General features: G+C 48.9%; 1 protein-coding gene across 2 annotated transcripts in view; it reads right to left on the bottom strand.

Annotated features, from left to right (window-relative positions):
* BCAR3 (BCAR3 adaptor protein, NSP family member) overlaps nt 1–19361 on the bottom strand; it is a 108857-nt gene that overhangs the window by 49710 nt on the left and 39786 nt on the right. Inside the window, exon 1 of one of the 2 annotated variants that reach the window (XM_040627022.1) lies at nt 1516–1654. The exons of the other annotated variant lie outside the window; for it this stretch is intronic. Within the exon in view, the coding sequence (XP_040482956.1) occupies nt 1516–1599 (84 nt within the window). The 5' untranslated portion in view covers nt 1600–1654. Of the gene's footprint in view, nt 1–1515; nt 1655–19361 lie in introns of those variants that run through there. 2 annotated transcript variants of the gene reach the window in all.

Here is a 19361-nt window from a genome sequence, read left to right as displayed (position 1 = left end):
CAGGGAGGGAGAAGCTGAGGGATGGCTATAGCCCATATATCACTGTGGCCTTTCTGTACAGGCCTTGAAGGACATAACAGCAGAGGAACAGGGGCACCCAAACAGAATCTCGTCTCCCTCAGACCCAGGTATTTAGGGGCTGTTTCCTCACATACCGATGCTGAGTTGCACTTTTCTGAATTAGCAGAAGCTGGCTTGTGGAAGGACTTCCATTAGAGTGAAAACCTACTGCCAATCTGAAGCACACGGTCCCTTTGGGACCTCCTGGTCTATCTTTGACAGCTTTAAAATACCATTAACGGCATGACTTCATCTACCCGACGCTAGAATGATCCATATTTAGGCCAGAAGCCACATGGTCCTCATATCACCCCACTGGGCTCCAGGACAGAAAGGGGCTCTTCAATCAGGGAGGAAACACTTTTAACTGACGATTAATTGCTCATCCCCCTCCAAACTCCCTGACAAAGAGACAAAAATGAACTTTGCTAAGTGGTTAGAACGCTGCTGCTCTGAACACTCCAACAGGGCAATAACATCGGAGGAAGCCTAACCTCTTCTCACTCGGTGTCTGTTTTTCTACAATGGCCTTTTTCTCCCTTTAGCAGGTTTTCCTGTTACATCTTTCCTGAGAGTTCTTTTCAGCATTATTGAGACGGAAGCAGCACATCGTAACCCTGCTGTAGCTTTTCCAGTCGCACGAAGTCGGTCAGTCCCTCGGGAGACAGAGCTCCACCATCCGGGTGGGAGGAATGTCACGGGGGCTTTAGATTCCTACCCCCGTGAATGAGGCAATAAGGGCTGACAGAATTTTCCCGAGGCAGACAAACCCACGGATCGATGAGAGCCTGTACTCGTCTTCATTCTTAGTGTGGTCACAGGCAGGCAACAGAGAACACGGGTCTTGTCTTGAATTAGTCAAATGAGGTTCTTTGAGTATTTTCATCAAAATAAATAGTGTGAGGACATATTACGCAAAACCTTTTGGCATTGGTGTCTTGTAACAAAGGTTCAACATGAGAGCAGTAAAGACAAGACAGTTCCAAATACTGAAGCGTTCTGGAACCCGGCTGGGATTGGAAAGGCGGTATTTGGTGGTTTCTGCATGTGACATACACCACTGACATAATGCCCCAGCAGGTTCAGCAGAGAGCGGCTCAGCCAGCTCACAGCCACGGCGAACAAGGGAGGACAGATACAAAGAGAGAAAGAAGAAAAATAGGTCCTTCTTACTGAGTGACTTTGGTATAGAATTTCCACCCAAGGAGACGGGAAGCGTCCTGAAAAACAGAGCTTCTTCCCCAAACGCACACTTGGAGCCTCATTCTGTGCAGCTGGATTCCGTTTCCAGGGGGAAGCACATCACTAGGGGCTTAGCAAGATCTACCAGCCAAAGAAAGTGCCTGTTTTTACAGCCAGCAGGCCACAAACTTTTTCTGGTGCCTTTTAGAAGACTAAAGCTTTCAAGGCTCCCAAAAGAATCTCCAATGCATCTTATCTCAAAACCACACCTACCTTGGCTCCGAGGAACGACTTGCGGTGGTAGAAGCAGCACAGGGCTGCCGACAGGGCGTGGAAGGCATTGCATTCCTTAGGCATCTTTCAGTGTCCAGTCCCTGGACCACACACTTTTGGGGGGGGGGGCTAAAAGAAATGGGGCTCGGGCGTCAGAGCCCCAGCCCCGCCGCGGCAGCTCTGCTGCTCCTGCCCGCAGTCCAGTGGCCGGCCGGGGGAGTGAGCCGCTCACTCCTTCTCGCAGGCCAGGCTGGGACTTTTCCCCTCCGCCGAAGCCAATACGATCCACTCGTTCAATTCTGGCAGGCTCGTGTCCAGCCTGCCATGCACACAGTGCCAGAAATTCTCATGTGACCAGACTTGCTTTCTGATGAAATTCTAACCTCTCTTAGAAGAGCTTTGGGCTTTAGCTGTTCCCTCAATTTAGAGACCCAGCAGAAATCATTATCCCTCTCAGGCAGCCTGTCCTTCCCAGGGCTGGGGCACCAGGCGATCAGCTCCTGGACGCTTTATCTGTTGGCTTGTTACCCCAGCAGCTAAGGGTTAAGGAAGCACCCATCACACCACCTTGTGATGAGACAAAGGCTCCTCTGAGAAAAGGACCTAAAAGGCGACTGGGGTGTGACTTTTCCTTAGGACCAGTCCTGGAAGTCTGAAGAAACAGGGGCAGGGTCCCTGTCCCCACTCTCCCGGCCCACCCACAGTACTGTTTATTTTTAATTAGAATGCTCCTGGCAGCCAGTTTGCAGCTGATAACGCTGGCATAGCCCTCACTGTGGGCAATAGGTCCTCTGGTGTTTAATTAGCAAGTCTGTCGGCAAACACCCTGGGCACCCCATACCATCCCACCTGGCCGAGCCGTCTGTTGGGATGCTGGGGGGTCAGGCTGCACACCCTCTCCTGACTCAACTCTGTCTCACTTCGTCTCTTTCCTGCACTTTGAACACGCCATTCGGTTGTCCTCTCTGGCTAACCCAAACCGAGCACTCAGACCAGGTGGCCCACGCAGCCAAGCCATTCTCCTGTGCTAAGAGGCCCTTGCCCGCACCAAGAGCCTCCTGTGACCTTCAGGGGAATGCTTCTCTTCTTGCATTCCAGTCAGAGTCGATGCTCAACACTTCGGGTTTTTAGCAAACCCAGGTTTCTGCCTGTAGCTCTTCCTCTCCTACTGTTCCAAACGTTACCTTTCTACGGCTCCAGCCACTCAAAACTGGAATGTGTCCTGAAGCTTTCTGAAACTTCACACAGGCAGAAACTTGTAATGAGGAAAAAACAGAACCTATTCAGTCCAGAAAGGAACAACACCAGATGAGGCATGAGGGAGGTATGAGAAATAGCCAACAGGATTAGTGTCAAATCCTCAGGAGGCCTCGGCCTTTGGACTAGGTCGAGTCGGCCTGTAAAAATAGAGACTTGTTTGTTCAATGCCTGGGAGCGGCCTCTGTGCTAGAACACGGCCTGAAGGGGCAGAGGGGCAGCCTAATAAATACACGGGATGCAGGGACAGAGGTATAGAGGGTCTGTCACCACAGGAATGATGGGGGAGGGGAAGCTGACTTCCTTTGTGCTCCCTCAGTCCCTGTCCTCTGTGATTTTGGAGGCCAGATATGCAGTCCTGGGGGCTCCTCAGTCCGGGGAAGTCCACCCAAGAACCTGGAAGCAAGCATCAAGGGTGGTGGAGTTCATGGCGCCCTTGGAGAAGGTTCAGTTAGTGGATCGATGCGGTCCTCCAAGAGCCATATACTGTATCCACAAGCAAGCATTTGCTGTTTGCCCTGATTTCTATTAGAAAGGGTTCAAAGGTAAGTCCACATGAGCAGTCAGGGCCCATGGCCTGTGGGGATGACTCATCCATGAGGCCTACAGCCACCAGGTAAGGGGCCCAGTTTTCACCGGCTCATCCCCTTTGGCAGGAAATGCACTCCACCAGGCTAAGAAACTCCCCCAAGAGGCTACAAAAAGCGCCATCCCCAGTAAAGAAAGCAGCTCCTTAAATCCCACACAAAAATTCAGAGAGATTGGCCAAAGCCTCTGAACTCCTACCCTCCCCTCAGAAAGTCTGAATGAAATGCACTCCTGAAAGAAATATGCAAATAATTCAGACTTGTAAATGACTGAGAATTATGTCATCAAGTGCTCTGGGGCCAGGGTAAAAGCAACACAAAAGATCCTCAGGTCACTGCAGAATCATGGCTCTTGTCACTTGAGGCTTTCTCTGTTTAAGGAATGTCCCCCAAATGCCCAAAGAATTGCTTGTCAGGATTAAAGAATGGGCTAATCTTATTAGATAACTGTTTCCTAAGCACTTTTTAAAAAAAAATTTGAGAGAAAGAGCGTGAGACAGTGAGCCTGTGCACGAGCGGTGGGGAGGGGCAGAGCGAGAGGGAGAGAAGCAGACTCCCCACTGAGCACAGAGCCCAATATGGGGCTCGACCTCACAACCCCGAGATCCTGACCTGAGCCGAAACCAAGAGTCCAATGCTCAACCACCTGAGCTACTCAGGCGCCCTGTCACTTTTTAATTTTTTTATTCCACACCAAAAATAATTTCGGAAACAGCACTCAAACGTTTTAATAAACTACTCCTGAAATGGCCAAGGAAGGAGACTAAAATAACATGTTGTTGCAACTAAAGATGATAATTGTGTGAATTTGCAAAGTGCCCTTCACTGACTTGTTATATTTTTCAATATCTGCATCCATACTGATCAATTCTCCCACGTTCTTCCCAACAGTGGTTATTCTCTTCCAGTTACAAAGAAACAGAAGACTAGGACAGCATGTCACTCAGCAGAGAACGGACAAAGGACAGGGACTCCAGCCTGTGATTGCAGAACCTGGTACTGTAATCACATGGAAACACAAATAAGAGATTTTCTTAATGTCTTATAATTAAACCTGTTACACAGCCTCATAAAAAGGTGGTGACCTGGGGCAGGGGGTCACTCTCTGATGATTTGGTTCATGTGATTTAGGACCAAATTTGGATTCAGAGTTTTCTACACACCGTGCTCTTCTCAGGACAGGGGTCAGCATGTCTAGTGCAGCCCCAGGGACTGGTGGAGAGGGAGCAGTGCTGGGCAGCACACAAAACTCTGGGGAAACTGTGCTCTCTAGCGCCCCCCTCTGGCCACCTGGAAGACTTGTTCCTCTGCACCAAGGGACACACCTGTGAAAAAAGCCAGTCCAGGGCCGCCAGGTAGACCTTGAGGGAGATTCCCATGCCTCCAGGTCAAATGTTGTCCACCCCATCTGGGAAGAGGGTTAAAGCACGCCAGAGGAAGGCCCCTGCTCAATGCCATTTTTTCCTTGGGCAGCCCTAATACTAACCGGCCCTATTTAGTAACCATGGAAACAGGAGCTGCCTGCCAGCCATATCCCACAGATACTGCTTCCTGTCGGCAGCAGCCCTTTGGTTGAGAGAAGCTGAAAGCGTGCAAGAGTCCCTCTCCCAGACAGCTACCGTCCTCACTCGAAGATCAGGCTCCCAGCGAGGCCCTCTTTGACCTGACAGCGGGAGAGAGGTCTGTGAGGAGAAAGAGGTGCCTACCAGGTATTTGCTTTTACCTGTTTGAGGGCAACCGGGGAAACAAAGCTGCCAACACTCCGCCACTCTCCTCCCCAGAGCCAGCCCAGAATCAAGGCATCAAGCCTTATGTGCACTGAGGTGCTCTTGGTCACTGGCCCACAGTCCAAGGACCGCATGCACTGGTCCAAGGCTACAAGGCCTGGCTCATCCCGGCCCACAGGGACGCACTCAGAGCATCAGTCAAGGGTTGAACACTAGTCGCGGAGGTCAAACAGCTCAGCCTCTCATAGCAACGACTGAGGCTCCACCTCTCTCTCCCGGCTTTCTGCCCCCACTAAACCCCGGGGATCAGACTCTCGGTGAACAAAATAGCGATAATGAGCCAGGGGGTAAACCCATACTACCGCCACTTCCATTTCCCCTGGTGTCCTAGGAAGCAGGGAAGGTTAACCTGGATTGGCCCAATCCTAAATATCCAAGACCGCCCTCTGCAGGTTCGGCCCTTTGAAAAGCAGCAAGGCAAATACCTGGGAAGCCCTGGGCCAGAAAACGTGTGTTTCTCTGCAACCCTGTCTCCCAAAGCTTCCCAGGCATCTGGCCAGGCTGCATGATTCTGAGCACAGTAAACCTGGAGGGAGGCAGGGTGGTGGGGGAGGAGCTCCTGCGGCTCAGAGCACCCACCCTCCCATAAAAGCCGCGGGACCTCAGGGATTAAGGAGAATTTGCTGGGAGACCACTGAGGATGAGGAGAGGCCATCAGGGAGGAAGTCCCCTTCCCCTCACGCCAGACTCAGCAGCTACATAAGCCGCCAAAGACCATTGGACACATTTTCCTATATGCATATGCAGTTTATCTCTTGCTCAAAAAGGGAATGCACCCTAGACTCGGCAGGTGGACGGTGGGAAACACTGGCCTGGCTCTCGGGACCACTTCATGTATTGCTGTGGACAAGATGTTCACTTGTGCCGGGGAATACAGAGGGTGCATTGAAGAGTGTTTGCTGTGCACATCTCTGACAGTCCCCCAAATTCCTCACGGGGCTGAGACTATGGCTGCTAAGTGGCCTCTGTCCAGAAGGGGTATTGATCTGCCTAGCACACCAACAAAGGAACTAAGGGCAGTACTCACAAACACACTTCCCTCTACTGGGTCTTATGCCCCCCCCCACTAAACTTCCATTTCTCTAACTGGCTATTAAAATTGTAGAATTGACCAGGTGGAGCTAAACCAGGTGAGGGCCCAGCCCGGACTTTGCTTTCTTGCTCTATCACATACAATTCCATCTCATACGTCCCTCTACCACCACCTACTTCCTGATATCACCCCAGAAATCCTAGGTTACACGAGCCCAATTCTCTGTTTTTAGCGTTAAGGCAAAACGAAAAGAACAAGGATGGAGCATAACTCCAGCGTCCCCCCCAGCAGGCTCAGACAGTCTCCAGCGGGCTCCGTCTTTCCTCAGAGCCCATGAGAAGCATCGACCCACCTCCCCTAGCGAAGACACATACTGTCATGTTTTACGTGTAATTTTAGGGGATACCTTGTCCCCTGAAGCCCATCCATACAGCCCTGGGAGTCTTACTCATCCCAGACGACCTAGACTCCCCACGCTTCCATCCACTCTACCCTTACGGCGCACGCGCACCTCACCCTGAGCAGCCATTTGCTTTCCCGGTTATTGTAGCCCCTACGTTTTCTTTTCTTTACATGCACTTTTCTTTCTCCTTCCTGCCACTTAATAAGTGTGAGCTATCCCAGCAACTTCTAGTGACCACAAATGGCCCTCAGACGCCCCTTCTGTTCAGAGCTGCGGAAAGGGGCCCAGGGGCATCTGCAAAGCCAAACACCAGGAAGGCCCACCGGCCAGGACCAGCGGCGCTGTCTCCCATCGCCGCTGCCCCTGGCTCACCCATCTCGTAAGCACTTCTGCAAAATGACATCTTCCGAAACTGAGCTGTGAGACACAGATTTGCATGTCTCAGAAGTGATGCTGGGACGTAGCAGGTTAGAAGGAGAGCCAGGGTGGGCTCAAGTCTTCACTGTACCACTAGCAAGCTGGGTGACCTTGGGAAATCTCTTAACCTCGCTGAGCCTCAGTTTCCTCCTCCAATTTACCAGGTCTTTGTGATGACCAGGTGAGACAAACACATAAAGAGCTGGGCACCCAACGTAGAGAGGCACTCAGCGAATGTGAGCTTCCCTCCCTGTTCGGTCCTCCTGCGGGGCCTATGCCTGATCTCACCCAACTGTCAGGCCCCAGGGGCCACGCCCCCCACAAGAACACGGCCAGCTCCAACCTGAGCCATCGACCGGCAGGCGGGTATGGCGGTGACTCTAGAATCATGAAAGCCAGGGAGCGATGAGGAGGAGTTTAAGAGTTGCCTCAGTCTTAAAATATTTTTAGCCTTCAAACTGTAAGATCCCACATTAAAATTGCACATATGGCTTTAATCACACTTGCTCAGATGTCTCAGATGATTTTCTACTGCAGAGCTGTTGTCGTTTGGAGACTTGTTTAACAGGCAGCATGTATGTCCACAGCATCTGCCTACTTGGCCCTCACCCAGAGGAACTCCTGGTCCAACCACAACTACCGAGCTCTCGCTATCCCACCCCGTCCCGGCCAGTCTGACTGGGGATCCCGTAGCCCCGGCTCGCACCCCTCCTTCTGCGTTGCCCCCACACCGAGCTGGCTGCTGCAGAGCTGGGCTTCAGCCTGCGTCCTGCCTGGATGTCCCGTCCTGCCTCGCCCCCCTGCCTAGCCTCCAGGGTCTTGCTCTAGGACTAGACCCTCCCCAGGAGTCTAGAGTCCCCAGAGGACCACCTCCTGAGTGCCTGACTCCTTCACTCTTCATTGGCCTGTATTACCAGCTACTCTGATACCAGCCATTTCTAGAAGTAGAACAGGGCCTGGTATAGACGCTTGGGTGCTCTGCCTGCTCTGCCCAGCCTCCCTCTCTAGACGTTCAGTGTCCACCCAGATTCTGCCTTCCGCCTCTATGCCCCTTCTCCTCTCTCACCCCGAGCGGCAGGAATTGCCAGAGTTACACTGCATTCTTCTAATGCCACTCCATGCCCTTCTTCCTCCTTAGGCCACCAAATGTCTGAGTGGATGAAACAGGCATCGAGGAACGCCCGAGAGGGCAAGAATCCTGGGGTGCGTGGTGGGGTCGGCACCAGGTGAGACATGCAGTCAGAACCAACTACACTCAGTCCAGCCTTGAAAGCTGGCCAAAGTCCATCAGAAAATGGTTTTCTTCATCCCTTCTGTTTTCAAGCAAATTCCAGCCACCTAAGTGAAATATTTCGGTGGGAAGATATCTTGTTTTCATGGTCATAAACTGATCATGGGCCTTATCATCAGTGACATACTGGACAATTCTGCCGCCTACCCAAAGAGCTAGGAGAAGCAGGCCAGGTTAGGCGTTGTTAAGCTGGGGGTGGAGTGGGGCTTCTATGAGCTACTGGAAATTGTATACAAGCAGCTGAGTATCTGTTCACTGAGGTGAGGAGGACATGGCTTTTACCCATTTCTCAAAGAGTGATGTGACCTAAAAATCCCCACTGATCCAGAGGGTGTTCAGTGGTTCTTCAAGATGCGGCTTCTGAGGGTCCTCCCTGATCTTTTTGTTCAAGTGGAGAGAAGAGGGAGGGGAAAACCTTGGTCACCGGGGATGTGAGCAAAGGCAGGCAAAGCCTGCAGCCACCATACCCATTAGGCCCTGGCAGGGCTGTGGACGGCGAGAGGAGGAGACAGAAAGCCTTGACCTGCACTGCCACTTTCCTTCCTGCCTTTGGGGCAGCTTTAACCACTGTTAGAGAAGGGGAACCCTTCCCCAGCTGGTGCAAGGGCCTTGCTTGCCCACACGCTGTGCGTCACTGCTGATGGCAGAAGCGCTCTCAGCCACCCTCCCCCTCCACAGACACAGGGCTGCGTTGGCACAGGCACGCCACCTCTCAGCAGGCCAGCACTTATACAGAGAATGTTCACCATAGTGTCTTCTTTAATACCTAACACCAGGGACACGTATTATCATCTCCATGTCACATGTGAGATCAAACAGTACTCAGAGTTAATGATTAAACCAACGCTGAATCCAAACGGCTGGATCAATGGGAGGTGATAATGGAAGCAGGGCTAGCACCTGGTTGCCTAGAGTACCTTATCTAGTGCAAATCCCAAAGGCAGAATCATGGCTGCACCAACAGCCCTGCCCTCCCACTAAGGGACAGAAAGCCTTAGCAACAGGCGGCAGGTCTCATCCGAAATACCCATCAGAGATCCTCATTCATCACTGATGGGAAAGGGCAGGACATGGACAGATGCATGCTGAGGGAGAATCTGCAAAGAGCCAGGAGTTAGCAAAGCCCTAGAGCACAGAGCATGACTGCGGGCTCAGGGACCGCCTTGGTGTGTAGAGAAACACCATCTAGGTGTATTCCTCTAGGAAAATCACATGGAGTGCTGCGTGGAAAGGACCATATTGATTACCAGTTTCTTCACTTCCTAAAATACTCAGGTGCCAAGCACAATGCCGCCTACAGAAGTGACATCCAGACCATCAACGATCCTGGTGCCCGAGGTGGGACAATGGGCTCCTTTTGTTAGGACAATACAATTCCTGGCCTTGCAGTGTGTACCCAGGGGAGCGGGAGGGCAGGATGGAGGAAGGGAGAGTGGTAGGGACCCAGCTGCACCAGTCTCTGAGAACAACACAGGAGCCTCAGGCTCGGGGTACTTGTGACAGCAGATGTGGGAATTTTTCCAAGGCCAAACTATAAGGGGAATCCACGGCCCCTCTGCTCCACTGCCCACGACTTCTCTATAACAGCATGCATCTGACAAACTGGGAGGCAATGGGTATCCAGCACGTAGGAGAAAACTAGAGAAAGATGAGTCCAGGGTTTGAAAAGGCCAAAAAGAAAATCTCTCTGCACAACCTACCGCTCATGTCAATACTTCACATATGTACCCCAAGGAGACAGAGACAACTAGAAATAGAGCTCGTTGTACTTCTGATCCTGAAAATTCAGGGGGAAAAAACGATGTAAATAGCAGTTAGTGGTTATTACGTTGACAAGCTTTACCCTGTGACATGCGCATTCATACTTATTTTGGATGTGTGAGCCAATTGGAATTCTGAACACTGAATGATTCAGGAGTGGACATAAGGGACCTAAGTTAGACCAATCAGAGTCCTTCCCTGGGGATTTTCAAACCAGAGCAGAAGAAGAGGTCTTCCGCCCCCCACCCCCCACCCCGCGCCCCGGGCCATAAACTCAAAGATGAGAAGCTAGCTCAGCCTACAGCCATGTGCCCCGACTATGTAAACAAAGTGACCGGGGTGACTGCGGCCAGTGTGCTGAGAAGCAGATGCAGGGACTGAGAGCCCGGACAGGCCTTCCTTCTCCAGCATGGTCATCGGGCCAGGCTACTCTGCCCCGTCCTCCCCAGGGGTAAATCTCCTAGCGTACATCATCACGTGGAGAGTTTACTTTACCAATGTGAGATTAAGTAAAATTGGAGATGGAGACAATACATTGTGCTGGGCTCTACTGGAGTTCACATGTGTGAGAGATGATCTCCCTATCTGAGAAATGCTCCAAAAGAGCCAACATAAACTGATGTTACATGCAAACATGTTAAATGCACGCCCATGAATAACAGGGTCGTTCCCTTGTGTTCCAGTGATGGGTGGGAATTAATGGTGCTTCCCAGCCTACCGCAAGGATGTTCCATTAAAGACCTGAGTTGCCTTGAGTTCTCAAGGAAGAAGCACACATGACTTTGCCTCCAGGAAAAGGGAGAGGGATTCATGGAGTTGGAATGTCCTGTGCCACTGAATGTAGGAGTGAGTTTTGCTCCCACACCCAGCACCCCTCCCAGGCTAGGGGGAACCACTGACAAATGGCTCATTCAACCTGCTCATGCAGGCAACAGCACCCTCTTAAGTTCCTGGAGGCCATTTCCAAAGGCTATTGTGTTTTGTGGGAAGACAGATGACCAGAATCAGAGGCACTGTCTGGGACATTCCCTTATTAAGGCCAGGTGGACTGTACCAGCAACAACTGAATACCTGGAAGGGCAACTCTCATGATTTCTCTGTAGGTCAAAGAAAGGGAAATTTGCATCATCCCCAAAATATATTCAGATCTTCCCAAATTTACTCCTTATGTAGTCTTAGTTGAACATGGCCCAGAAGGAGCGTCGGAGCCCCCCGAGCTCCGTTTCTCAGTCTGTGTGGCCCTACAGGGCTCCCTTTGCCTACTGCTCTTGCTTTATTTACCCCAGTGGGGGGCCCCAGCTCCAACACTGAAGCACTCATTAAAGTGACCTGTGTCTGTGTCTGTTGGCTTCAGGACTTATTCATTGTCAATACTCCAATGCCCAGAAGGATTGGGGCCAATGACTGAACAGGACAGGGGCCAGAGAATGTTTGCAGAAAGCACAGGGATTGTCTGTCTGGGTCCACAAACACAAGGAGCACACGTGCATATTTCTAGACATAGTTCGTATCCATCCCCATTGCAAAGATATAGGGACCCCTCCCCGCCCCCCGCAAATAGTTCAGAACCATAGAGGCCTAAGCCACAACTTGCCACTTGAGGGTTAGGATCCTCATTGGGTGAACCAGGCTTGCCATCCCTGCAGCTAGATTAGGACTGGTCCCTTCTTCAGCCCCTCAGAAGCACCCCACTCTCGACTGTGAGCTACCTGGGTTCCCAAATGGAAAAGCTCCTGGAACCCGTGACTCCCAACTCCTCCCACCTGCACAAGCAATCCTTGAACACTCTGCAAACCAGCAGAGAAGAGGATGTAGCCCTGTCCTGCCTGGGCTCATTCCAGCAAAGACCCAGAGAAGACAGAGGGGAGTAGACTGGGCCACCATGGACTCGGATGCTTCAAAAAAACACCCACCTGGGCCTGGGAAAAATGAGAATCCAACTGGAGCCTGGTGGTCACAGGAAACAGTCCATCAGCTTTATCATTGCTTCTGAACAAAACGCTCTTTTGAGAGTGTGAATGGGGGCTTTATGTAGTTAAGTTCTCATCCATGGCCTAATAAATATGTGAAATGCCCTCTCAGACCAGGTTCCTGCAGCCTGGACACTGAGGTCATTCAAGAAACAATTAGATGCCATCTGGAGAGAGCTGGGACTCAAAAGGAAATTGCCTCCGAGGCCCAAACAGCATGTTCTTGTTCCCAGGGTCTGACACATCCTTATCTTCACTGACATAAAGGACCGATGGAGCTTGGCCAGCTAATCCCCACGCTGGGAGCACAGAATGGGCAAATGTGGCTGCGATTAATAAAAGCTTATGGACCAGGAGAATGTTCATTTCAGGCTGCCTCAAGTAAATTTATCCCTTGACTGCACTTTCGTATCCAAGCTGAGCATCTCCACCACCAACCAGACCTGGGCCTCACCAAGCTTTAGGTTTTCACGGTTTGAATACAAAGCAATCAGAGCAGAACAGCAACCGCTCTGGACCAGCTCCTCGCATTGTATAATGAGCGACTTGATCACAGGAAACAGAGGTAGTATTTACTGAGATCTCACTGTCCGCTCAGTTGTAAAGAACAGGCCCTTATTTCTAGGATAGATTCTCAATCTTCTCTCTTTTTTAAATGAAAATTTAACATCTCTTCTGTCTTAATAATCGGTATTTTTAATTGTAACTGTTATTGTTTTTAAAAACTCCACGTAGAGATAAAATATAGATTTAGATCAACAGGAGATGATGATTCGTGTGCTAAGCGTTTCCGCGGCTTTATAACAGCTCTTAAGTAGCAGGAAACCCTCTCGGACAGTGATGTTCAAAGAGCAGCCTATGGGCCCGCAGGGGCCTTTTGGGGAGTCCATGAAGCCAAAACTATTTTCATAACAATACTGAGACGTTTTGGGACTTCTGGGTGGCTCAGTCGGTTAAGCGTCTGCCTTAGGCTCAGGTCATGATCCCAGGGTCCTAGGGCAGAGCCCTGCGGGGGGCGGGCTCCCTGCTCAGCAGGGAGTCTGCTTCTCCCTCTGCCTGCTGCTCCCCCTGCTTGTGCGCACGTGCTCTCTCTCTCTGACAAGTAAATAAATAAAATCTTTAACAAAAAATACTGAGACTTTTTTTGCCTTTATCACTGGGTCGACATTTCCACCAATAAGGTGAAAGCAATGATGGGTCACACTGCTAGGATCTTAGCACAAAGCAAGGGAGAGGCACCAACTGGATAAGGGGTCACTTTCTTAACTACCTTTTTTTTTAATTTATTTTTTAAATATTGAAAAAGCAGTTTTTAAGTATTTCTCTAAAAAATCGCCAGTTTCGCTGATGAAATCCTTGATGAAGCAGTAAGAGTCACTCGCTTTAAATCACAGCTGGACCCTTGCGTCCACGTCTCTAACATGCTGTGGGATGACACAGGAAGCACACACGCGGCCCTTCTCCCGCAGACGCAAGTACAACGGTTGTCTTGAGGGAAAGGAACTGTGTGCTCAACTAGACACTTTTTCATGGAACACCATTTTTACTTCAAAGAATGTCTGATAAACTGTGATTATTCAGATGGGGTATTTATCTGGCAGGCATTTTCTAAAAAAAGGAACGAAGTGAGCCTGTCGCTTCCAGAACAATGGATAGTACTTGTTGTCAGTGATGAAACCTGAGCTTTCAATTGAAAAATCAGAATTTGGGGAAACTTGTATTCACGACCATGAGCTTGACAGCTTTCTGAATACTTTAATGATTTTTCTGATAAGTGGTGATAATAAATGAAAGTGAGTTTTTAATATCGTATAATGAAACATTTTGAGTATCTAACTCAGGAAACCAGTATTTCCCAACATGCCCAATGCATGGTGGTACAAAATCGCATACAGGTGTGTTCTAGGAGACCAGACACTATAAGAGATTTGCAAAAATGCAAAATTCAATGCCATTTTTCTCATTAAATTTTGTTTTGGAAAATGATTATTTTTCACAAAAATAATTACTGTTATTTTTTAATGAGTTATCTAAATATTTTTTAAATTCCTATATTTTAATTTCTAATACAATAAATCAATAGCTAAAACTCACATAACAAAAGCTCTTTGGCGTCTCAATAATTTTTAAGAGTGAAAAGGGGTCTTGAGCTCAAATAGTTTAAGAACTTCTGCTCTAGGGGCGCCTGGGTGGCACAGCGGTTAAGCGTCTGCCTTCGGCTCAGGGCGTGATCCCAGCGTTGTGGGATCGAGCCCCACATCAGGCTCTTCCGCTATGAGCCTGCTTCTTCCTCTCCCAAAAAAAAAAAATAAAATCTTAAAAAAAAAAAAAAAAAAGAACTTCTGCTCTAATACATGTAAGCTATTCGTTTTACATAATTTTGATTGAACTGTAAGTTTTCAGCATATTTATGAAGTAGATTAACAGGGGGCTATTTTTATTTAATAAATAACTCTACCATAAAAACATTAACACTTATAGAGAAAATCTGGAAACTGAGAGAAATGTGAACAAAAACTCCCCAGTTGCCGGGAAGCTAATTTTGACTTACTACTCAACACTCAATCATGCTACTCCTAGTTTTGTCTCTTACAGAAATTCTCACAAATGTGTACCAAGCTGTCTGAGATGCAGGCAATGCCATCTCTATTTTTTTAGACTTATTTACTTATTTGAGAGAGACACAGACAGTGCGGGGTGACTGGGGGAGGGGCAGAGGGAGACAGACTCTCAAGCTGACTCCCCCCTGAGGGCGGAGCCCGAGGCCAGGCTCCATCCCAGGACCAGGAGATCTCCACCTGAGCCATAACCAAGAGTGGGCTGCTTAGCCGACTGGGCCACCCAAGCGCCCCTCTCCAGTACTGTGCTTCCCTCGATGTACACCCCATCCAGCAGGAAATCCTGAAGACTCCGCCTTCATATGAGACCAGAATGTCCCTTCTTCACCACCTCTTCTGCTGTCACAGGTCCACACTATCCTGTCTCACCTGGATAGTCCCCACAGCCTCCCAACTCCTCTTCCTGTTCCCGCCCTTGCTCCCCAAAGTCTGCTAGCAACATAGAAGCCAATGTCATCCCTACATGGTTCCCCACCTCACTCTGCAAAAGTTACAGATGGGACCCACGCAATCTGCCCTGTCCCTCTCATCATTCTCTCAAGTCAGCTTCTTCTACCTTCTCTCGCTCAAGCTCACCCCTGCCCTTCCAGCCCCTCTGGCCTCACAGCTGTTCCCTGGTAGAAGAAGTGAGCTCTTACTCCACTCTGCCTCGCCACACACAACCCCCCAGGCACAGGGGCTTCCCCATTAATCTCTAACATGCTGATAATCGGTTTTCTGCTGCACCCTAATACCAGCTTCCTCTGGACCATTCTTTTTTTTCCAGCTGTCAAATCACAATTCAAATATAACCTTTCCCAAGGACACTTCTTGGTTACCACAGGTTAAACTTCAAATCCATACCAACCCCTCTCACACAAAACCTACATTCACTGTCACAGCATCTTAGAGCTTTTTGTCCAAGGATGTTAAGACAATTTGCTCTACTAATAAAATGTCTTAACAATTTTAATCAGTCTTCTACAAAGCCAAGAAAAACCACTTGCCTTTTTATATACTCTAAACACAGCCCTTGGTTCTGAGGTTGTAAATATAATGTTAATAATTTCATATCAAAAGCTCCCGGAATAATTAGACTGAATTGTAGCCAAATGCTGCACAGTTGTGACATTTTATTACCACTAGAGGGCAGAATTTAACAGCAAACGACTCCAACCCTAACAAGCCTGGCCTCCCGTTTGGGAGCAGAAGAGTTACTGGGACCCTAGAGCTGATGACAAGATCTGAGGAACTGACAGGTCTGAGCCAGAGGCTGCCAGAACTACACCTTTAAAAAGTGTATATACCTCTGCCTAAATGTGTGAGTATTTAAGGTGGTAACAGTGACCCCACGATTTTTATCTCATACCAGGTTGGCAAGAGAAGATAGACTGAGGTTAGTTATAGGAAATTTCTTGCTTCCTTAAATAAAATCACTGAAGAATTTCTGGAAAATTTTTAGAGATGGGAGTGTTACTTGCTTTGGAAAATTCAAGATCTTTAGAAAAAACCTCATTTCTTCCCTCAATTTAAATGCCCTTTGCATCTGGTTTTATGTGGTCATCAGTCAGCCAGCCAGTCACTAAATATTAAGAAGACAAGAAAAGGTCCTTGCCCTCAGAACTCACATTCTAATGAGAAGAGATTTGTAGGGTTTTTGTTTTATAAATAACCAAATAGAATTTGCGACAAGTACTATAAGGATAATACACAGAATAATGAGATAGTGACTTGGCAAGGCAGCTCTCAGTAGGGGGGGGGGTGCTCAGGGAAGGTCCCTCTCAAGCCACGACATCTGAGTCAAGATGGACCAGCCACACAGAGAACTAGGGTGATAGTCACTACATTAGTATTTACTGAGTGCTATCTACATGTCAGGCACTGAGCTAGCAACTTTATGGGTATCAACTAATTCAATTCCTACATTCTCCCATCTAGTGTTAAGGAAATTGAGCACCAGAAAATTTCGGAAACTTGCCTAAGTCACCCAACCAAGGAATGGCTAAGGTAGGGCTTTGTGTCTGTGTGAGTTTCCCAGGGCTGCGCTAACAAAGTACCACAGATTTGGTGGCTTGAACGTTGAAACGTGCTCTCCCAGTTCTGGAGGTCAGGTGTCTAAAGTCAAGGTGTCGTCAGCAAGGGCTGCATTCTCTCTGAAGGCTCCGGGGGACTACCCTTTCTTGCGTCTTCCTAGCTCATGGTGGCTGTAATCCTTGGCATTGTGGGCTTGTGCACACATCAACCCAATCTCTGCTCTGTGGTCACGCAGCCTCCTCCCCGTGTGTCAGTGTGTCTGTGCACAAAGTTCTCTTCTTCTAAGAACACCAGGCATTGCATCAGGGCCCACCCTAATCCCGTGTGATCTCATCCTAGTGTGATCATATCTGCAAAGACCTTATTTCCAAATAAGGCCACATTTAGGTACTAGGGGGGTTAGTACTTCGTTGTATCTTTTGGGGGAACACAATGCCACCCACTTTAAACCACTCAGCTTCAAAAGAAACTTCCATGCTGAGGCAAAGGCAAAGACCCAGGGCAGGAGGAAAAGCCAGCAGGGAGGGGTATAGTGACTAAGGCAGATGGCAGGAGATGAGGTTAGGGGTAGACAGGCCACATGCAAAGGGCTCTAAGGTCCAATTATAAAATGGAGTCTAGTCTGACGCCACAGCTTCAATTCTTGCTTGCGTGTTAGTTTTCCAGTCTCTTTGCCACCTCTCCACCTGCCATTGCTTGGGATCTCAGAGGAGTCCTTCATCTTTCAGTCAAGGATGAAGGCTGCAGCATAGAATACAAATAGGAAGTGAGCCTTATTCTGCTCCCAGGCCAGACAAGCTGCCTTTGAGCACCTCTAGAGGGCAGCTCCACGGTTTAACCTTGAGTCAAACCATCAAGTTCAGGAGGCCAGGGAGAATTGACTTCTAACTTGGGACACCAAGAAAACTCATCTCAGGCTGCAATGGCAGAGCAATCTGGCCTGAGGACATTATCCAGACAAGCCCCAGGCAAGAACAGCAGATGTGACAGGCCGAGTGGGTAGCCGCTGCTCACAGCAGACAGCTCTACCCCACGAGACGCTGAGATGCACCCAAATCGCGCAGTGCGGCCACAGCATCATCTGTGATTGGGCAAGGTCTCACACCCTGCACAGGGACCCACTGCTGAGTCATCAGGCAAGATGAAAGTGATGTCAGTGACGCGAGACAGCACCGTGGAAGTGAAAATTTTTGCTGAAAGCCTACTATGCATTATTGGGAGGTAAAAAAGGGACAGCGTATATGCATATAGTCTGCAAATCTTTTCTGTAAAGGGCCAGACAGTAAATATGTCAGGCTTTGCTGCCCATTCTGTCATATCCACTCAACTCCACGGTAATGGTGAGAAAGCAGCACTATGTAAATGAATGGGTGTGGTTGTGTTTCAGTAAAGCTTTATGCATGTTGAAATCTGAATTTTAAAATTTTCACATTCTTCTTTTGATTAAAAAAACCATTTAGGTTGTAAAATCCATTTTTAGCTTGCACCATACAATAACAGGCGGTAGGCCAGATTTGGTCTCCGGCTGTAGTTTGCTGATCTTCCCAGGCTAATGATATACCCAAATGCTCATCAATTAACATAATGTCACTGTGGTAACAAGGTCTTCAACTAGAAGTTTCCTGTCCTCCCTTAAAATAGTCACTGGCTTCTGGCAAGATGCCAGGTACTCATGTGAACTCTGGAATCTCCCCTGGCTTCCTCTCCCTCACCTCCTCTCCAGTTAAGTCTGCCAGGAGCTGTCAACTCACCCAATAAAATGGCTCTTAACTCTCTAGAAGGCCTCCCGCCCCTGCCCTGACTTTCCATGCCCACTGCCACTATCTAAGGTTAGGCTCTCGTTAACACTGGGCTCCCACCCCTAGCTGCACTGAGCAATTACTAACATGTGGTCCACGCTCCAAACTATCTGTTGAATGAGCCACGGCAGCAAAATATCCACAAGCTCAGCACTTCCTCTGTGTGATCAGCAGTCTGAGGTGGCCCGTCTCAAAACCAAACATTTCCCCTACGGGGATGGCAGCCCTTAAGGGGTAAAATATGATAAGGTTTTAGTTTGCTTTTTAAAAGTCAGGCTCACTGAAGTAAAATTTACATACAGTAAGAGTCACCCTTTTGAGGCTGGAAGCAACCACAATCAAGGTATTTCTATCATCCTAAAAGTTTCTTTGTTCCCTTTTGCAGTCGACCTCTCCCCTACCCCTTTTCAGCTACTGATCTGTTTCCTGTCACTCCTAAGTTTTTATACGCATCCCACAGTTCATTCTTTTTAAGGCTGACTCTCACGCTATTTTATGGTGTAGTACAGTTTCTCCATTCACCAGTTGAAGGACATTTGTTTCCAGTTTGTATCAATGAGAAATAATGTCACCATCAACACTGACACACAAATTTTTAAATCAGTATACATTTTCAGGATAAGATTTCACTTTTTGTCAATGACCACATTTTGAAAGACCCTGCAGGAAAGGATTCCACTGAATGAGGGACTGTCCTCCAGCCCTGTTCTTCTGTCTTCCCACCCTGCCTCAGCAATTTGTTTTTAAATTGTAGTAACGTTAAACCTCCCAAGAAGATGTGCAGAGAATGTTTTCGGGGTGGAGTGGGAGAAGTTGGACGGGAGCTCTCTCCCGCGCCTCCGAACGCGCGCCCGGGGCTGCTTCCCATTCACGGCGGGCAGCGTCTGATCTGGTCCCACACGGCCCGTGC

The sequence above is a fragment of the Ursus maritimus genome, unplaced genomic scaffold (assembly GCF_017311325.1).
Source record: "Ursus maritimus isolate PB19 unplaced genomic scaffold, ASM1731132v1 scaffold_12, whole genome shotgun sequence".
NCBI classification, from domain to species: domain Eukaryota; kingdom Metazoa; phylum Chordata; class Mammalia; order Carnivora; family Ursidae; genus Ursus; species Ursus maritimus.
The sequence above is the reverse complement of the archived record's forward strand: the minus strand, read 5'-3'. Positions and strand labels throughout refer to the sequence as shown.